Raw genomic sequence first — 17,562 nt, 5'->3', positions numbered from 1 at the left:
GTTATTGGCTCTGCACACCGACACACGCACAATACTGTGAGTGGCCACCATGTCATGGAGCATGACGTATTGCTGCAAATAAACACACGGGCAAAACAAGCTGCCATTAGAAAACGAGTCACACATCCACACCCCAGTGTAACAGTCTAATGAAACAGATACCTCAAATGTGTTTATGAGTTAGGTAGGCCTACATACACTGACCATGAAGTGGTAACATCACAGAACTGTCTCCCGCCAGGGTTATCGGGGAACTGTTTGTGACCAGTGCTGGGTTATAATGGAACCGTCTGTGACCAGTGCTGGGTTATAATGGAACCCTCTGTGACCAGTGCTGGGTTATAATGGAACCCTCTGTGACCAGTGCTGGGTTATAATGGAACCCTCTGTGACCAGTGCTGGGTTATAATGGAACTGTTTGTGACCAGTGCTGGGTTATAATGGAACCGTCTGTGACCAGTGCTGGGTTATAATGGAACCGTCTGTGACCAGTGCTGGGTTATAATGGAACCGTCTGTGACCAGTGCTGGGTTATCATGGAACCGTCTGTGACCAGTGCTGGGTTATCATGGAACCGTCTGTGACCAGTGCTGGGTTATAATGGAACCGTCTGTGACCAGTGCTGGGCTATAATGGAACCGTCTGTGACCAGTGCTGGTTCGTGTGTGTTTTTATTGTAAAGTGTGAGTGGTTTGAGGTAGCAGGGTCTGCTCACCTTTTTAATAGTGTAGAGAGAGGTAGCTATCGATATAACAGACATGAACACAATGGCAGCGGCGTAATAGTAGTACTCATCAGCGCTCCACAGGATCACACTAAACAGCTGGAAAATGTAGAAGGGATTGAGCACCTAGAGAGAGAGAGAGAGAGAGAGAGAGAGAGAGAAATGTTGTGCCAGGTTTCTATGAAAGTTGGGCGGTTGTCTTAATTTATCAGCGTCCTGAAATAACCCAGGCCATTAAGAAGTGTGCTAGGCCCAACATAGAGAAGTCTCTCTCTCCCTCAGAAAGCCCAGTCAACCTGATCCTCTCACTGAGCAGGGAGGCAAACAATTTATTTGGTCAAAGCTAGGGAAACAAAAGCAGAATTCTACATTCACAAACAGTTAAAGTTAAATAAACATAACTGTTTTTGTTTGTCTCTCATTGTTTGTTTGGTTCAGCCCACAGCTAATTTCTAGGTTAAAACTTTGCAGGCTTAATCAGATTGGAGATTACGGAATGTTTTATGGCCGATTTGAGCGAGGACAAATCGCCTCGCTCTAAAAATGTCATTTGTTTGACCAGAATGGCCCACGGCATCACCGGGTAGCTGTAACATGGTACTTAACCATGTGGTGATCCAGTCAAGGGGTCAAAGGTGAAGTCCACAAAGGTTGACCTACCTCCTTAATTAGCAGCTTAAAAACCGAAGGCACTTTCACTGCAATTTCATTCACTCCGAAAAACAGCCGCCTGCAAACAAACAAAGAAAGAGAGAGAGAGAGAGAGAGAGAGAGGGATGGTAAAATGACAATGCAGGTTTAACTGTGTGCTTTTCCTCTTTGAACGGGCCAGCGTGTGTTTGCAAGACGCCCAGTTTAACGGCAGTGTACTAATCCAGTCAGGTTTAAGAGCGTGTGAGGTCAGACGGCGTCTGCGAGAAGTAGGTCAGGTTCAGGTAGAAGACCAACGCTCGCGTTAAAAGAGTCGGCCGGGTCAGGTGGCACGCTGCACACACACTGGAGACAGAGGGGACTGGAGACAGAGGGGACTGGAGACAGAAGGGACTGGAGACAGAAGGGACTGGAGACAGAGGGGACTGGAGACAGAGGGGACTAGAGACAGAGGGGACTGGAGACAGCGGGGACTGGAGACAGCGGGGACTGGAGACAGCGGGGACTGGAGACAGAAGGGACTGGAGACAGAGGGGACTGGAGACAGAGGGGACTGGAGACCGAGGGGACTGGAGACAGCAGGGACTGGAGCAATGACTACTCTCAAAAAACCAAATCTTTTCCATCCAGGCCAGAATAAAGATGGGCCTTCAGATGTATTCAGTGCAGTGTGAATTAACCCCAGGAGAAAACATTTCTGTTTGGAGCCATATGCCTTCTGATTTCACATACAGCCAACTTACAATGACAGCATTGCGCAAAGAAGAACCTTTAGTGAAAAAAAAAAAAACCTCCACCTGTATAAACGTACTGAGGACAGGCTCAAAAGAACATCACAAAGAATTAACTGAGGGGGAAAAGCCATGGAACACCTGCATCCTAAAAAACTTGACCAGGTCCTAAAAAAGGTGAAGAGTCTCTCTGTCAGCAGAAACGCCTGCATAAGGGGGTATTTACTGTGGACAGGTGTGAGGTACCTGAACCCCTGCATAAGGAGGTGTCTACTGTGGACAGGTGTGAGGTACCTGAACCCCTGCATAAGGAGGTGTTTACAGTGGACAGGTGTGAGGTACCTGAACCCCTGCATAAGGAGGTGTCTGCTGTGGACAGGTGTGAGGTACCTGAACCCCTGCATAAGGAGGTGTTTACAGTGGACAGGTGTGAGGTACCTGAACCCCTGCATAAGGGGGTATTTACTGTGGACAGGTGTGAGGTACCTGAGCCCCTGCATAAGGAGGTGTCTGCTGTGGACAGGTGTGAGGTACCTGAACCCCTGCATAAGGAGGTGTTTACAGTGGACAGGTGTGAGGTACCTGAACCCCTGCATAAGGGGGTATTTACTGTGGACAGGTGTGAGGTACCTGAACCCCTGCATAAGGAGGTGTCTACTGTGGACAGGTGTGAGGTACCTGAACCCCTGTCTGAGGAGGTGTTTACTTTGGACAGGTGTGAGGTACCTGAACTCCTGCTGGTGTCTGCTGAGTCCATGGCTGTGATCGGAGTGGACCGTGGAACATGTCACGCCCAGATCCTCCAAACCTCTGCATATAGTCAGAGAAGATATTCACCATTACTGGACAGCTATATCCAGCCTTTTCAGAGTTTTTTTCACTTGTAGGGGCCCAGTCAGAGCTGGGCAAACAAATAGGTCCAGTATAGCGTTGGGTTTTGCTACTTACATCAACACCTCAAAATTCTGCACCGTATCATTCCAGTAGTACTTTGTGCTGTGGAGTGTGAAATAGCGGATCTAAAAACAAGGAAGAAAAAAAAAAAAGACAGAAAGAGAGAGAGAGGCAGAGATGAAGAACGGTAATGAGCAAAATCAGGAGAGTTTTCTGAAAAAGAAAAAAAAACAAAAAACACTGGAAATACTGAAGGAGCTGTTTTTATAGGTGTGTGTTTTGTGTGCTGTGACTTTTTAGAGGCTTGACTCAGCATGTTCCAGCGAGTCCTTACTGAAGGCACTCAGTCATTCCACAGTTAGTCATACTGGGATATTTCATACTCATAGCATTCCCAGGAAAGCCACATGGGTGTGTGTCTCACAGACACACACATACAGAGGTACGGAGGGAAGTTGCCTGTGTGTGTGTGTGTGTGTGTGTGTGAGTGTGTGTCTATTACCTGTACAGGCTGGTGCTCTGCGTATTTCCTGATGAAGTCCTCGGAGGCGCTGTGGCCGTTGGTGACTGGGGGAGTGGTCAGGGAGTCCAGGCTGTCAAAGGGGCTCTTCCCTGGGGCCAGCATCACCCGTATCTTAGCCATGAACCAGCGCTTAAACTCATCCTACACACACACACACACACACACACACACACATTCCAATGTTCAGTAACCAAAAACCCCAAAACACGTTATTTGAATTTACTGATGTTCAGTGAAAGTTTTTAGCCTCAAAAAAATGTTCCTCAAACTGTTACATAAAGGAGCTTGTTGTGTGTGTGTGTGTGTGTGTGTGTGTGTGTGTGAGTGTGTATGAGCGAGCGGGAGAGAGAGAGAGAGAGAGAGAGAGAGAGGGAGTGTGTGAGTGTGTATGTGCGAGCGGGAAAGAGAGAGAGAGAGGGAGAGAGAGTGCGTGTGTGTGTGTGTGTGTGTATGTGCAAATGCATATGAGAGAGAGAAAGAGAGAGAGAAAGAGAGAGAGAGAGAGAGAGAGAGAGTGCGTGCGTGTGTGTGTGTGTGTATATGTGCAAATGCATATGAGAGAGAGAGAGAGAGAGAGAGAGAGTGAGAGAGAGTGAGAGAGTGTGTTTCTGTGTGCGTGTACGTACAGTGGATCTCAGCAGCACCATCTCGGCCTCTCTGAGGGTGGTGCGGGTACAGGTGGATTTGATGCACCACTCAGGCATCCAGTAGAGCAGCAGGAGGAGAAAACCCCCAGTGCACAGAACACCCAGGCCCACCAGAGCCAGCTTCCACCGACACAGCCGATACCCACTGATCTCCTACACACACACCACAGAAATACAGACACGTTCAGCCTCTGAGAATACACCATCCACCGTGTGGGTAAAGCTGAAACGCCCAAATATTCCTCTTACAAACTTAAAGCATGTTAAGTGTGGTAAAACAGTGAATTATGAGAGAAAGTATGTTATTAAAGTACATTCACATCATGGACTGGAATAAACATAGTTTTAAAAGGTGAGGCTGTTCCAACCCCAGGAAAGCCAGAGGGAGAGGTGTTCTCATCAGAGAAAACAGCATGAGGGACACAACATCCAGGGAAATAACCACCAATAAAAAAAAAAAAAAACTAATCATAACAACAACAATAACAAAAAAAACCCCACCATCTCATCCTCCAGGCCTTTGTTGACGATCTTCAGATCTTCCTTCTCCATACTGTCCTGTCTCTGCCACACTACACACTGCCGCTTACCTGCAGACAGACACGGAGAGACTCTGTGAGTGTATGGTGTGTGTGTATGGTGTGTGTGTATGTGAGTGTGTGTATGTGTGTGTGTATATGAGTGAGTGAGTGTGTATGTGTGTGTATGAGAGTGAGTGTGTCTATGTGTGAATGAGAGTGTATGAGCAAGTGAATGAGTGTGTACGTGTGTGAATGAGCGTGTGCAGTCAGGCCCACATGAAGCCTGCCCACAGCTGTCAAAAGCACAGTGGGTCGTCTGAACTCTCATCAAAGTCAAATACTGACCACTTCCTGTGAAACTCTCTCTTCACCTCCACAGCTGTGAGGAAACACTGCCAACATTGCTTAAGACTGTCTAACACAAACACACACACACACACACACACACACACACACACACACTTCTCCCACTTACACACTGTTTTATTTCCCTCTTCTGCAGTTCTCATTCTTATTACTCCTACACACACACACTACTGTCACACCACTTCCCATTCATGCTTCTCTCATTTCTCCATGCCCACACCCTCTTCGTTAGACTATGTGGTCTCTGACAGTCAGAAGAATGCACACGCCCGTGTCCCTGGTGTAAATCTGAGTCTGAGGGCTATAAGGAGCAGGGCCGCCGCCCCCTCAGGGGCGGAGCCTAGGGTTACTGCTATAACCCTGAGGAACACATAAGGCGAAGGGCAGCAGGAGCAGGGAGATTGAATGACATTTACAGCATCCAATGACCCACCTCTCTCCAGGACCCTCCACTTGTCTTGAGTAAGGGTGAGAATGCTAACTCAGGACACTGTGTGTGTGAGAGTGTGTGTGTGTGAGAAAGAGAGGGATAGAGAGAGTCAGAAAGAGAGAGATTCAAAGAGAGAGAGAGGCGAGAGGCTTTAGAATATAGTGAGGGTCGCTAAGTCAAACACAGCTTTTCTAATCTGCCTCATAATTTCATAAGCCACTTTACGATGACTGACTGCCTTCCACTTCTTTTTCACACACACACATATATATATGGCTCAGGCCAGATTGTAGGCATCTAAACCTAGGATCACATCAAACAGATTAGCTGATAACCTTAACTGAGATCTGAGTTTAAACTTTAAGAGCTAAATGGTTATTGTTCTCCCCTGTCAAGTGCCTAATCTGTGAAACCTGAGAGCTTTGCATATGCAACATAACCTTCCATTGTCTTCATGGGAATTTGACTGCTATTTGGTACCAGCTTTAAATCACAAGGTGTCTTTGAGTGAACCAACATTACAAAACACAGTTATCACACAGGACTTCAGAAACGCCACGCCAACCAGGCCATAACAACCAGGATCCTTGATCCTCAAACTACACAAACCTTTTTTTTTTTTTTTCCCCACCGAGTGGAGTAACCAATCAAATGCGCTGGATAAACTCCTCTATCCTGCTATTACTACAAACGCTTCATTCAAAAGCTCCTCTCTCCTCTCACACTCCACTACTGGGGCTTTGTTCCAAACAGGGAGTGTCCAGACAATGTCACTCAAGCGTGAGTGTCGGCCGTCTGTACGTAAATGTACACAGCAGCTTCGGTGTTCAGTCGCCGTGAAAACCGGCAGAATGAAGCTGGGCTTGACAAACTCCAGAGGAGGTCTATCCTCTCTTTGTTACCAGTGCTGTGAGGATTCGAGAAAATTCCAGATCAGGGAGATTTTTCAGGCCGAGCACAGTGTGATGTGGAGGAAACGGGCTAGCCTGTGCTTGTCTGCTATTAGCTGTGGCACACACACACACACGCACACGCACACGCACACGCACACGCACACGCACTTTTCATGGTTTCATGGCAACATAAAAAGTAAGGACTCCAGTTTCCTAGCCCACAGAACTGGTCTAAATGAACTCCAGTCATCATCAATGTCCCTTTATACGGCTCCTGCAATCCAACATCTGCTTAATTAAATCTTAATTGGCCAGAAATTATGGGAGCTACACTGTCTTTAAATTCACTGATTCCTCACATCAGCAGTAAAGCTTTTCGCCAAATAACAGATTTCGACTTTTAGTAAAAGTGTTTGTTTTTAGTTTGTCGTTGAACCATCTGTTTCCTGCATGTTTGTCTAACAGACACAGTAGGGTTTGGAGGGAAACAGCATTTGATTAAAAAAAAGAAAAAAGACTGTGTGTTGGTGGCGGAGTGTGTGTTTAGACAGCAGGTGCCTCTAGCATCCCATGATAGCTGTGGCATGCTGAGAGAGAGAGAAAAATATTTCCTTTCTTGTAAATTCTGGCTCTCATAAAAGAGGGAGAGAAAGACATACAGACAGACATTAAGAAAGAAAGAAAGAAAGAAAGAAAGAGAGACTCAGGAGTGAGTTATAGAGTGACAAAGACTGACTGAAAGAAAAAAAGAAGGAAAGAGCGAGAGAGCGAGAGAGAGAGAGAGAGAGAGAGAGAGCGAGCGGAGTGGGTCACTAGTGGTTAACAGGGGCCTCTTGGCAGGACACACTGCCCTGCCGTCTGAACAATAGGGGGGTTGGTGAGGCCACAGGGCCGCAGAGAGGCAGAGGGGCGGTGGGGTGTCGGTCAGAGCTGCCCTGCTCCCTGAACCACTGCCACCGAGCGTGATCTTATCTGCCCCGGGCACCCGCCACAACACACCACGGAAAGGGGAAATTTAGCCTGGGACCAAACCCTTTCCTACTATTTTACACTGTGACACCAGGCAGTGGGCAGGCACGTTTCAGTGACATTCAGAGTGGATGTGACACACACACCACACAGAGCTGCACTGAACAGACTGCAGACTACAGCCTTCCTTCACCATGACGCCACTGGACTTACACAAGAGAGAAAAATGACCAATTTGTTTATCACAGGTTAGTGTATTGTATGTTTTGTTTACTTAGGTTCCTTGTTCAGGGAGTTAACAATATTAATAGAACTCCAAAAGCAAATGTCCATCATCATGTCCATTAAATAAATTAAATAAAGCAAAATAAAAAAGTAAAATAAAATAGAATGTTTCAAGAAACAACCATGTGATGTATTTAAATACAACAAAGCAGACAAGAAAGCAGACAAAAGTTCAAACACTGTTGAGAGATGGAAAAACACATGTAACTTCCCAAGACACACACACACACACACACACACACACACACACACACACACTTCTTCAAGCTTTTGACAAACTGTAAAAAGCTGCTTTAAAAAAAAGCTTGTCAGCCAACAGAGTCTCTGTGTGAAGAACCTCAGTGTAACATCTCACTGTGGAAGAAAACCTGCATTAATTACAGTTGGGGGAGGGTGGGGGGTGGGGGGGGGGGGGGGGGGGGGGTGGCAGGGGTGGGGGAGAAGACCTACTGCATCACCTGGGAAGCCTCTTCTAGATAGTTCCAGGAGCAGAGATGTGGTAATGTTAAAATAAATGTCAGATCCAGAATGTATTACCTTCCAACCCTGGTCTCCTGGAGCTGAGACAGGCCTTCCTCCTGTTGTCTGAAAGAGCTCTCTCTCCCACGACACCGACCTGGACCCCTGGGAGACAATGAAGGGGGGGGGGGGGGGGCGGTTAATTTCAAACTGCAAAGCTTCCAATGATTTACAGCATATACTTTTCGGCCTGTTGTCATGAGATAACCCTAAGTGTTAATGTTCTTTAGTATTATAGATCTGTGGTTAATTCACCACTGACCGAGAATAACAATGGATATAAACGCATTTTAAACATTTCTAAAATTAAATCATCGCTCAGAGGGACCGCTCTACATGATAAAAAGTCTGTAATCGAGTGTCAAACACCCTATGCTGAGAGGGAGCCGCACAGAAAAAGAGAGAGAGGGAGAGAGGGGGAGAGCAAGACAGAGAACACCTTATCACTTTTTAAACAAAACAGCCGCAAAGCCATTCAGACCTGTAGGTCCAACCTGCCGAGGTCCAGAGTATAAAGAGCATAGCTGATGGCACAGAGTGGTGATGCAGGTTTAGTTTCTGACCGTGTGTGACGTATGGAATACTCCAAACAGGAGTCTGTGGCTGATACACAGATATCTAACTGATAACTTTCAGTTATGGGCTGTTGTACTGCTCCATCCACTGTATTCATCCTTATTTTAATCAGCCTGTTGGCATTCACCCTTAAGGCCAAGCCAGGAGAAACGAAATCTCTACAAAAGTATGCCAGAGACATAAAACTCTGTCCAAACAACAACTTCACTACAACTTTAACAACTGCCCAGGCACAAACAAACACTCAGCACTGTCCTGGCTAGCACCTGGGTCAACAGTTAATGTAAGTATACAACATCAGCCTTGATAAAGCCCTGAGACAGGCCGTGTATCTTGACCTGGTTAAACCAGAGTACCTCGAGTTGAGGAGTTAACACCTCATCTCCAAACGGGCTAGTGTACAGCATCTGTGAGATTTCCGAGGCTCTGCTTTGTAATAAAATACAGCCGTAATCACGCGTACACACCGACCCGGGGACAACAGAGAGCGCGTTTGGTAAAAAGCATGCGAGTCAGCACTGAGTCATGCAAAAAAAAAAAAAGAACGATTGAACAAAAAAGGGGAGAAAAAAAACCCCCAGAAGCATGTCCACAGAGTCTCATCTCAGAAATCCCCCCCATTACGACTGAAAGAACATTTCACAATAGCTTCCACATGCACTGGGAAACAAGCGACATCAGCAAGTCCAAAACATTTCTTCCCAGTTCTAAGAAAAAAAGAAAGAATCCTGCCTTCCCTCCTCCTTTACGCACCCCCCCACCCCCCCCCCCCTCCCCCCACCCCCCAAGCCCCACCTTACTCCTTCCAGACAAACGAGACCCCGATTGTTCACGATATACGTGACCTCATGACAGACATAATAATTGGTGGAAACTGTTTTGTTGTGGCATTGCTTACGGTTCAATACGCTTTCTTTATCACTTCCTTTCCTAATCACAATCCATTACCAACGGGGCCTTTGTTCCCTATTGAGCCAACAGTCTGGCTGAGTTTAGTCTTTCTCTCTCCCCAGATCCCCCATCCTCAACCCGACTCAGGTCAGCCCTGCCTATCAGCACCTGGATGTCACCTTCCAAATCCCCTCGCCTTCCATCAGCGCCAGAGTCAGTTTGTCTTTCATTGTTCATTCTCTCTCTCTCTCCGTCTCTCTCTCTCTCTCTCCGTCTCTCTCTCTCTCTCTCCCTCCCTCTCTCTCTCTCTCCGTCTCTCTCTCTCTGGGGGCAGTCATCAGAGGGTATTGATGTCTGAATGATATTTGGTTTGATTTACATGTGTGACATGCTAGGCTGATCCAGTCATTGGAGTAAAAACACAGAATGCTCTGTTCGTCTGCGCAGAATCAAAGCCAGAGGAACGTGACCGAGGCTAACCAAGCAGGTACACACAAGTCAGACAACTGTTACATCACACAAAAGCCACGGACTGGCATTCAACCAGAACACATGAGTCTTTAAAAAGAAAAGAAAAAAAAAAAAAAACCTCTTCATGCTTTCTTCACAGAACAACAGACTATGAACTGAACTAATAACTAACACACAAATAAAAAGGGTATATTCCTGGCCCTTGGCTGTACAACACAAAACCAGAAATTTTCACAATTACCAGTTCTTAACTGATTTTTTTTCTGTAGTCAAGTTCTCTGAGACACCCAAAAAGAGATGGAATAAAAAGACAGATAAGTAAGACTGAGAAAAGAACAGTAAAACAAAGAGAGATAGGATAAAAGAACAGTTAAATAAGACTGAGAAAAGAACAGTACAACAGAGAGAGACGGGATAAAAGAACAGTTAAATATGAGAAAAGAACAGTAAAACAAAGAGAGACGGGATAAAAATACAGGTAAATAAGACTGAGAAAAGAACAGCAAAAACAGCCTCGTTTGTAAACACGGGCAAAAAAGAGACGGGACAAATGAACAGCTAAATAAGACTGAGAAAAGAACAGTAAAAACAGCCTCGTTTCACTGTGAGGAAATAGTCTACTCTCTGCAAACTTTATGCACCTGATGAATCTCCATTTCTCCAGCCATGAAATCAGAAGAAAAACAACTGAAAAAACGATTAAATGGCTCGGTTTAGTGACCGAGAGTGACAGACGTTTAAATCACTGGGTTCTAATACAGCCTACGTTTTGATGTTGACCACAAAAAATCATTTAGTAAACTTTAGTCAACTTAAAATAAGTTATGTTTCAGTACGGGCCACTCTTACCTCAAAGCATTTGTCCTGTCACTAGATCCAAATGATTATTCAGAGCAACCACAACAAAAAACAGACCTTTACAAGGCAAGCATCTGCATCAGTCATTAAAATACACCTTCCTTTGACATACACCATTAGTAACTCAGACGGTCCGCCGCTGTAGACTCAAATTTATACCTGGCAAAACGGCCAACCAGCAACTGCTCAGGGTGACAGAAAGGGAGAGCCACTAAAAAAAAAAAAAAAAAAAAAGACTGCGATCAGAAAGAGGAGGGGTAGAAAGTTAAATTTTTCCTCATTGGTAAGGAGGTGAACATCTATCAAGTAAGCTCTGGTCTGTGAGAACCAGCGCTGGAGAGAGAGAGAGAGAGAGAGAGAGAGAGAAAGAGAGAAAGAGAGAAAAACAGAGAGAAAGAGAGAAAGAGAGAGAAAGAGAGAGAAAGAGAGAGAGAACAGCTCAAATGAACATACTGTAAACCTCTAAGTCAAAGCACATGATTTTGGATTAGGAGCAGTAAGGCTCTAGAGGCTGGGTAAAAAAAAAAAAAAAAAAACCCAGATCAACTCTGGACAGATTAAACTATAATTTTACATAACTTTGACCGCTTCGAGTATTTCTGAGTCCTCGTGGCATAAAATTCAGCCATACCAACAGCGTAGGAGACGAGATCACAAATAAATGAACAAAATTTAAAAAAAAAAAAAGAAAAAAAAGAAAAGTTTAACAACCTAATCCAAATTTGAAGAGGACAATTTAGCATTCCTTTCTGTGGAGAATGTACATTGACAGAATATTTTTTTGTTTTTCATCCGGAATTTAAATTCACAGACCCATATCATCTCCAATGATACAACTCGACCGATCCAAATCGACCAAAATAGCCCACGTTTTCTGTCGAGTCATTTCATATTGATTATTCCATCTTTTTATTCCATCTGGTGGACACCAGTTCGAACTTGCTCTTTTGGACATAACCTCAGCTTTTTTGGTTCACACCGCAGTACTAAATTTCACATTAGTTGCTATTTTTAATGCAAAAGTACTTCATTCCACCCTCCCAAAGTGAAGACGGTTTATCTTGGCCTTGTTGGAGGTAAACCGCAGAGAGGAGAGTAGAAAGGCGCCGGTCTTGGCACCTGAGTGGATGGTTCAGTAGGCAAACACTCCCAGCCTGCTGAAGGGACTTGCATGATGTTAGGATATTTCTCACGCCTGCTCCGGCTCTGCGCTGGCAGCCTTTCTGTCACAGGCCGCAGTCTTTGAGCATGTCTGTGAAAAGTACACTCGACATCGTCTCAAAGCCCACGGGGATCCCAGCAAGACGCTTCTTCGCCCTCCCGGGGCGAGCCTCGAAATTCCAGCACGCTCGCCCGGGGTCGGGGTCAACCTTACAGACCAAATCTTGACGCTTTTTGTAGATGAAGAGTTTTCATGAGAGGTAATACCTTCCCCTCCCATACTTTACACTAAAACGGTGCTGATGAAAATGAGAAAAAGGTGTTAAACGGCCCTTACTCGGTTAAACAGGGATTTAAAAAAAGAAACAACAAAAAAAAAACCCTTGTCCTCTTCCCTTCTGTATGCACAACCTGCCCGTAAGGTCAGACTGCCTGAATCGGTTAGCTGTAATCGATAGGTGCTTTGGGGAGGCAGGCTGTATTAATGACCCTGTCTGGTTGACCTGAGAGCTTTAAACATTCCCTCAGCTGACATATCCCACGGTGCAGACTAACTCTGCTGTCTTACTCAACACTATTCTTGCTGCATTTAGTCTTCCTGAGAAACACGCTAAAGCAAACGGAGCGTTTCTAGACGGCACGATGAAAAACAAACAGTGACAAAGAAAATTCCCGTCCGTACAAGCTTAAATTAGAACGGAGAAACGACCGCAGCCTGAATGAACACAGAAACACAAACAGGTGACAAGTGACATAATCTCTCCCTTTCAAAAACGCCGCCCAGAGAAAGTTCTTTAAGATCTAAAGGCAAATCTGATAACACTACACTGGAAAATACCCTCTGGCATCATTCATTCATAAACTTTATCACCAGCCAGCTGCTCTCCCGCACTTTATCAGCCTATTATAACCTTTGAGCTTTAATATAAAAGTAGTAATTTACTCTGAGATGCGATAAAAACAAAACATTGTTATGGATGCTGGTTATAACTGGGCTGGCCAGAGTTTTTGTCTAAAGGACAAAACTCAAGAATTCAAAATAAAATAGACTGCCTTTATATATATTGTTTATATTGCCAGTAGATAAATGTCACCATATAGGACTTCTGAGCTTTCAGAGTCTGGACTTGTTTGTAGCTTTAACGTCGATCAATAGCTCAGCCTAAGAAAATAAACCAAAGAGTATGGACTACGTTCTTTTTAAAGGAAAGGCAAAACAAACATAAATTCCTTTTGAATGCATAAGCATACAGATTCCAATTTCCCTTCTTGGCTCCCAACATCTCATAGGATTTACAATGATGTTATCTCATCAGAGGAACACCCAAATTTCTGCCCCCTGCCCAACAGTCATAATATTTAGGTTTACGTTCGGCAGTACATTTTAAGAGACAAAAAGTACAGTATTGGGGCTCTTTACAATCACAAAATGTACGCCACCACGTCTCGTTCTCTTAGACGGGACCAGTCGTAGACTCGGGTCAAAAGATGATGACACAATGTTTTCATCACTGTAGGAAGCAGCAAAACACAGGGGGAAAAAACGCTGTTTCTCAATTCCCTTGTTTAAAATGTAGCTTTCTTCTTCGAGATGCTAATGATTCTCAAAGCGACAAAATGCAGTTAAAAAGCAACAATGTCTCACGGTTCAAATGGAATGGAATCTAGGAATAGATTACTAATTACAAGGTTAAACCTCAATCTTACTTCAACAGATACTGAAAACATTGTCTTACAAATCATTCACGCTGATCTATTCATTATGTAAAGTGGACTGTTAAGTATGAAGACATAATATAATGGTAATCACGGACTTCGAAACTCTGCGTGGTTGTTGCAGCCAATGACATTCTGAATACGAAGTCTACATGACACTCCTGATCTGATGCCTGAAAACGTTTGTTGAGAACCAATCTATTGCTTCTGACCATACCTGTGCTACATGTGAGTTAACATACATTTACCTGTCTATATACACAGACATGAAGACCACGAAGCTTATATATATATGTGCAATGGTTAAAGAAAACTCGCTAGAATTAATTCACTAAATGGTATATCCACCTGTCTACCCACCACTCAGGCTTTGGTCCATCATTACCAGGTAGTTTGATGATACAGTTACAGTTACAGCGAAACTACCACGTCACGAACATCTGATTATTTATCACTCATACCGCTTGTCTCAAAATTGCCGTCTAGGCCCATTTAAAACCAGAACTCATGATTAACACACTAAAAACATGAAACGCATTCATTAAGAGAGGATAACATGGGCGAACTCCGTTTAACTGCAGGACATGGATACTATTGCTGGCTAGCTAAACTGCTGCTCTCAGCAGGCTGGGAAATGTTAGCAAGGATGGCTGATTACACATTAGGACCTCTGCTAGCTTGCAAGCTAACAATATGAGCATGGTCACTTTGTGGTGCCACAATAGTTGTTAGTAGTAACGAATGAGGAGTGCCTGTTAGTGGAAACGTGGAAAATAAGTCGCATCCAACCATGCCTGGCATGTAACCGAACAAGATGGGCTTTCCTACACATCCTTCTCCTCCCCCCTTGACAACGTGACAACGTTATCATTTTGTGTGACAGGTCGCTGCCACTAGGCTGCCGGGGTAGCTAGCGTCAGTTGGCATATTCCGACCCATAACTGACTAAAATCGCGGTCCGCCGGCGTATAATCCATGCGGCAGAATTTTCGCAAATTTTCCTAAAACAGTAAATAGGTATCTATGCGACGAAACGGTCACACAGACGAGGAAATGACTTAGCCAGTACACTTCTCTTAATCTTTGCCAAGCTTTGTCCGATTGCCTGTCGCTGGTTCACGTCTTTGACCCAGATTAGTCACCTGTATCAATACTCAACAATTTAAAAACCGCTAAAACAAGCCCATTAGACGACACTTGGCAACCAGACCCTTTCATTAAGAGAAAATCAATCTTGTGAGCGTAGAACACACAGTTGTACACCAGCGTGGCACACTTCTCAGTCATGGCTGATACTGACATCATTGCATCGCACTGAACACATGCGGCAGCGTTAAGGAAGCACGAAACGAAATAAAGAGCCTTACCCCAGAACCACCTGAACTGAAGATCACCTAAGAGTCATGTTGAACTCGATTAAGATCGTTTTACAAGAGACGAACGTCTTTCTGGAACAATGTGTCTGCGGTAAGTTGATTCGGTGAGACGTCAGCCAGAAGGTGTGTAGTAGAAAAACGTTGACAGATCTAACAAGCGAATGAGCCGCGGGTCCAACTGCCTGAGACTGGCTTTGCTATTTCGCTATCCATTTGGAGGAAGTGAGGTACAGGATGTGAGATCACTACATCGTTACGGCACAAGCTGAAATGGACTGACCGTGGACGAAATAAGTCCCATCGCTGGGGGGTATTTCACAATAAATATTAGAGACATTACTCAACTATGAGTCAGAGTAACGGAGTCGGGTAAGAAGCTAGCTGTGACTTTCTCGTAGAGAGCAACGAGATGGAATGCGCATCATTCTGATATACTGAAATGGGAATAATCAGCAACTGACTGACCCCTGCTAAAGACTAGTTTTTTTAATATTGGCAATTTATGGTCCCATTGTGCAAATAATTTTCTTTTGTGGTTTGATGTGGTGAAAGAAAGTTTGTTTTTTTTTCTACGGTAAAAAGTAAAACAGCTCTCTCCTTCTCTCTTTCTGTGATGAATGTCGAGGTTTTACGTAGTCAACTTCAAAACACTTCAAAGAAGATATTATATCTTGAAGTGACGAAACAGCCGCGACTTGAACTTATCCAAAGTCAGTCAGTTCTTTTACAGTGAGGTTCAGGTGACGTACTCACCAATCCTTAAGAAAAACAAGCTTCCCCATTCACAACGTGTGCCTTCAGATGTCCTAATCCGTGGCCCTAGTCAGCAATGCAAACAGAATTCCGTATTTACACTGACCGGACAGTTTGTTTTCATAACGTCGGGTCTCAGAGAGGGGAAGAATTAACCCCAGACCCTGGCCCCTCATGTAAGAGGTGCTTGATAAAGCCAATTTTGTGTCCCAGTGACATCAGAGTCCTCTCTGCGAGGCATTTGACATCAGAGGATGGATTTAGCGTAGGTTGACTAGGCATCTGGTGATTCAGCACCATTTGTATGTATATAATTTACCCACATAGTTTGAAGGCTATCAGTGACCACTAATGGGCAGGACTGAATGAAAGTAACAAATGTATGGTCTGTGAGAACCGAACAACTTGTAAAACGTGGGAAACCACTTGTTTCTTTTAAACAAATACTTTTTCTTTACATATTTGCAAATGTGGGTTTCTATCGAACATACCGTAGCCTACTCTTGTTCTTGTTGAATAAATAGTATTCCAAAGGTTTTTTTTTTTTTTGCCATGATGTACTAGTTTTAGCAAAAGCAGTTCTGTAGAACTATATTGTTGGAAAAAAAAAAAAATGAAGTAAATAACGAGACAAATGTCCACTCTATCTCAGGTAGTGATGCATGTCAGCCCACCCTGACCACAGTCCTATTTGTCACTAGCGATGTGTCCCCTACACAAATGTCAGGGGAGGAAAAGAATGCATTTGACAACTTGTCTCTAATCTGTCCATTGTCCCACTATCAGAGTCTAGGGAAGTCTCCTTATTGCCCAACTGTTAAACGTGAATGACTGAGACAAAAAAAAAGAACACGCTGCCAAGTCTTCAAACCAGTTAAGGATGAATCAGGAACCCATTAGTGGACACTGGGCGCACACTCTGGTCCTTATCTGACGCTTTTGGTTCTTTTCCAGTAAAGCACTGATAAACGGGTCTGTCTCACAAAATACAGGAAAAGACCCAGTGACCTGGCCTGACTGAAAAAGGGCAATCTTGTTTTTATTAGGGCAGACTACAGGACACCTCCCTCCATTTGTCAACATCTCATATGGTCTGTGTGAAAGACAAAGGCCAAAACCGCTCTCATGGTAACTAACGGCGTCGCTGCCGAAGAAGCGGAAGTGGAGTGCAGGGCTGTGTGAATGACAGCTGTTGACGACCTTGTCTGTTGATGGTCAAGTTGAAATTTATCGTGAGATGTCGGCTCGGCCAATCACGCCCAAGTTCCCAGGAGTTAGTTAATGTGAGAACCCTGCCAGGTTGAAGAAAAACTCTCTCAACGGACCAATGTCCGCCCTGGTTATGTAAAACCCCGATTCTGTTCATTCTTTTGTACCAAAGAATGTGCTGATGATAAACCCGTAACAATTTATTGTACGGTAAGCCGGAATAATAAATGTCACATATAATTAAATGAAACTTTGTCCACTTTTTAAGTTACTTTATTACATCTCAAATTTGCTGGGCATGGTAAAAGATAGTTTCTGTTGACTGAACACAGTGGTGGCGGAGTGTGTTCAAAGTGTGTTCTGTACTTGCAGTGTTGGTCTGTTGCTTTCAACCAGCA

General features: G+C 44.4%; 1 protein-coding gene across 1 annotated transcript in view; it reads right to left on the bottom strand.

Moving 5' to 3' along the window:
- atp13a3 (ATPase 13A3) overlaps nt 1-4,812 on the bottom strand; it is an 18,754-nt gene extending 13,942 nt beyond the window's left edge. The window contains exons 1-8 of the mRNA XM_030791407.1: nt 4,672-4,812; nt 4,150-4,323; nt 3,503-3,664; nt 3,055-3,125; nt 2,833-2,916; nt 1,385-1,454; nt 716-850; nt 1-72 (exon numbers count right to left, since the gene is read on the bottom strand). The exon at nt 1-72 is cut by the window's left edge and continues 1 nt beyond it. Of these exons, the coding sequence (XP_030647267.1) occupies nt 1-72; nt 716-850; nt 1,385-1,454; nt 2,833-2,916; nt 3,055-3,125; nt 3,503-3,664; nt 4,150-4,323; nt 4,672-4,722 (819 nt within the window). The 5' untranslated portion in view covers nt 4,723-4,812. The remainder of the gene's footprint in view (nt 73-715; nt 851-1,384; nt 1,455-2,832; nt 2,917-3,054; nt 3,126-3,502; nt 3,665-4,149; nt 4,324-4,671) is intronic.
- Between the last annotated feature and the right edge of the window lie 12,750 nt (nt 4,813-17,562).

Source organism: Chanos chanos, chromosome 14 (assembly GCF_902362185.1).
Source record: "Chanos chanos chromosome 14, fChaCha1.1, whole genome shotgun sequence".
Lineage (NCBI taxonomy): Eukaryota > Metazoa > Chordata > Actinopteri > Gonorynchiformes > Chanidae > Chanos > Chanos chanos.
Note: the sequence above shows the minus strand (reverse complement) of the source record. Positions and strands in the feature narration are given on the sequence as shown.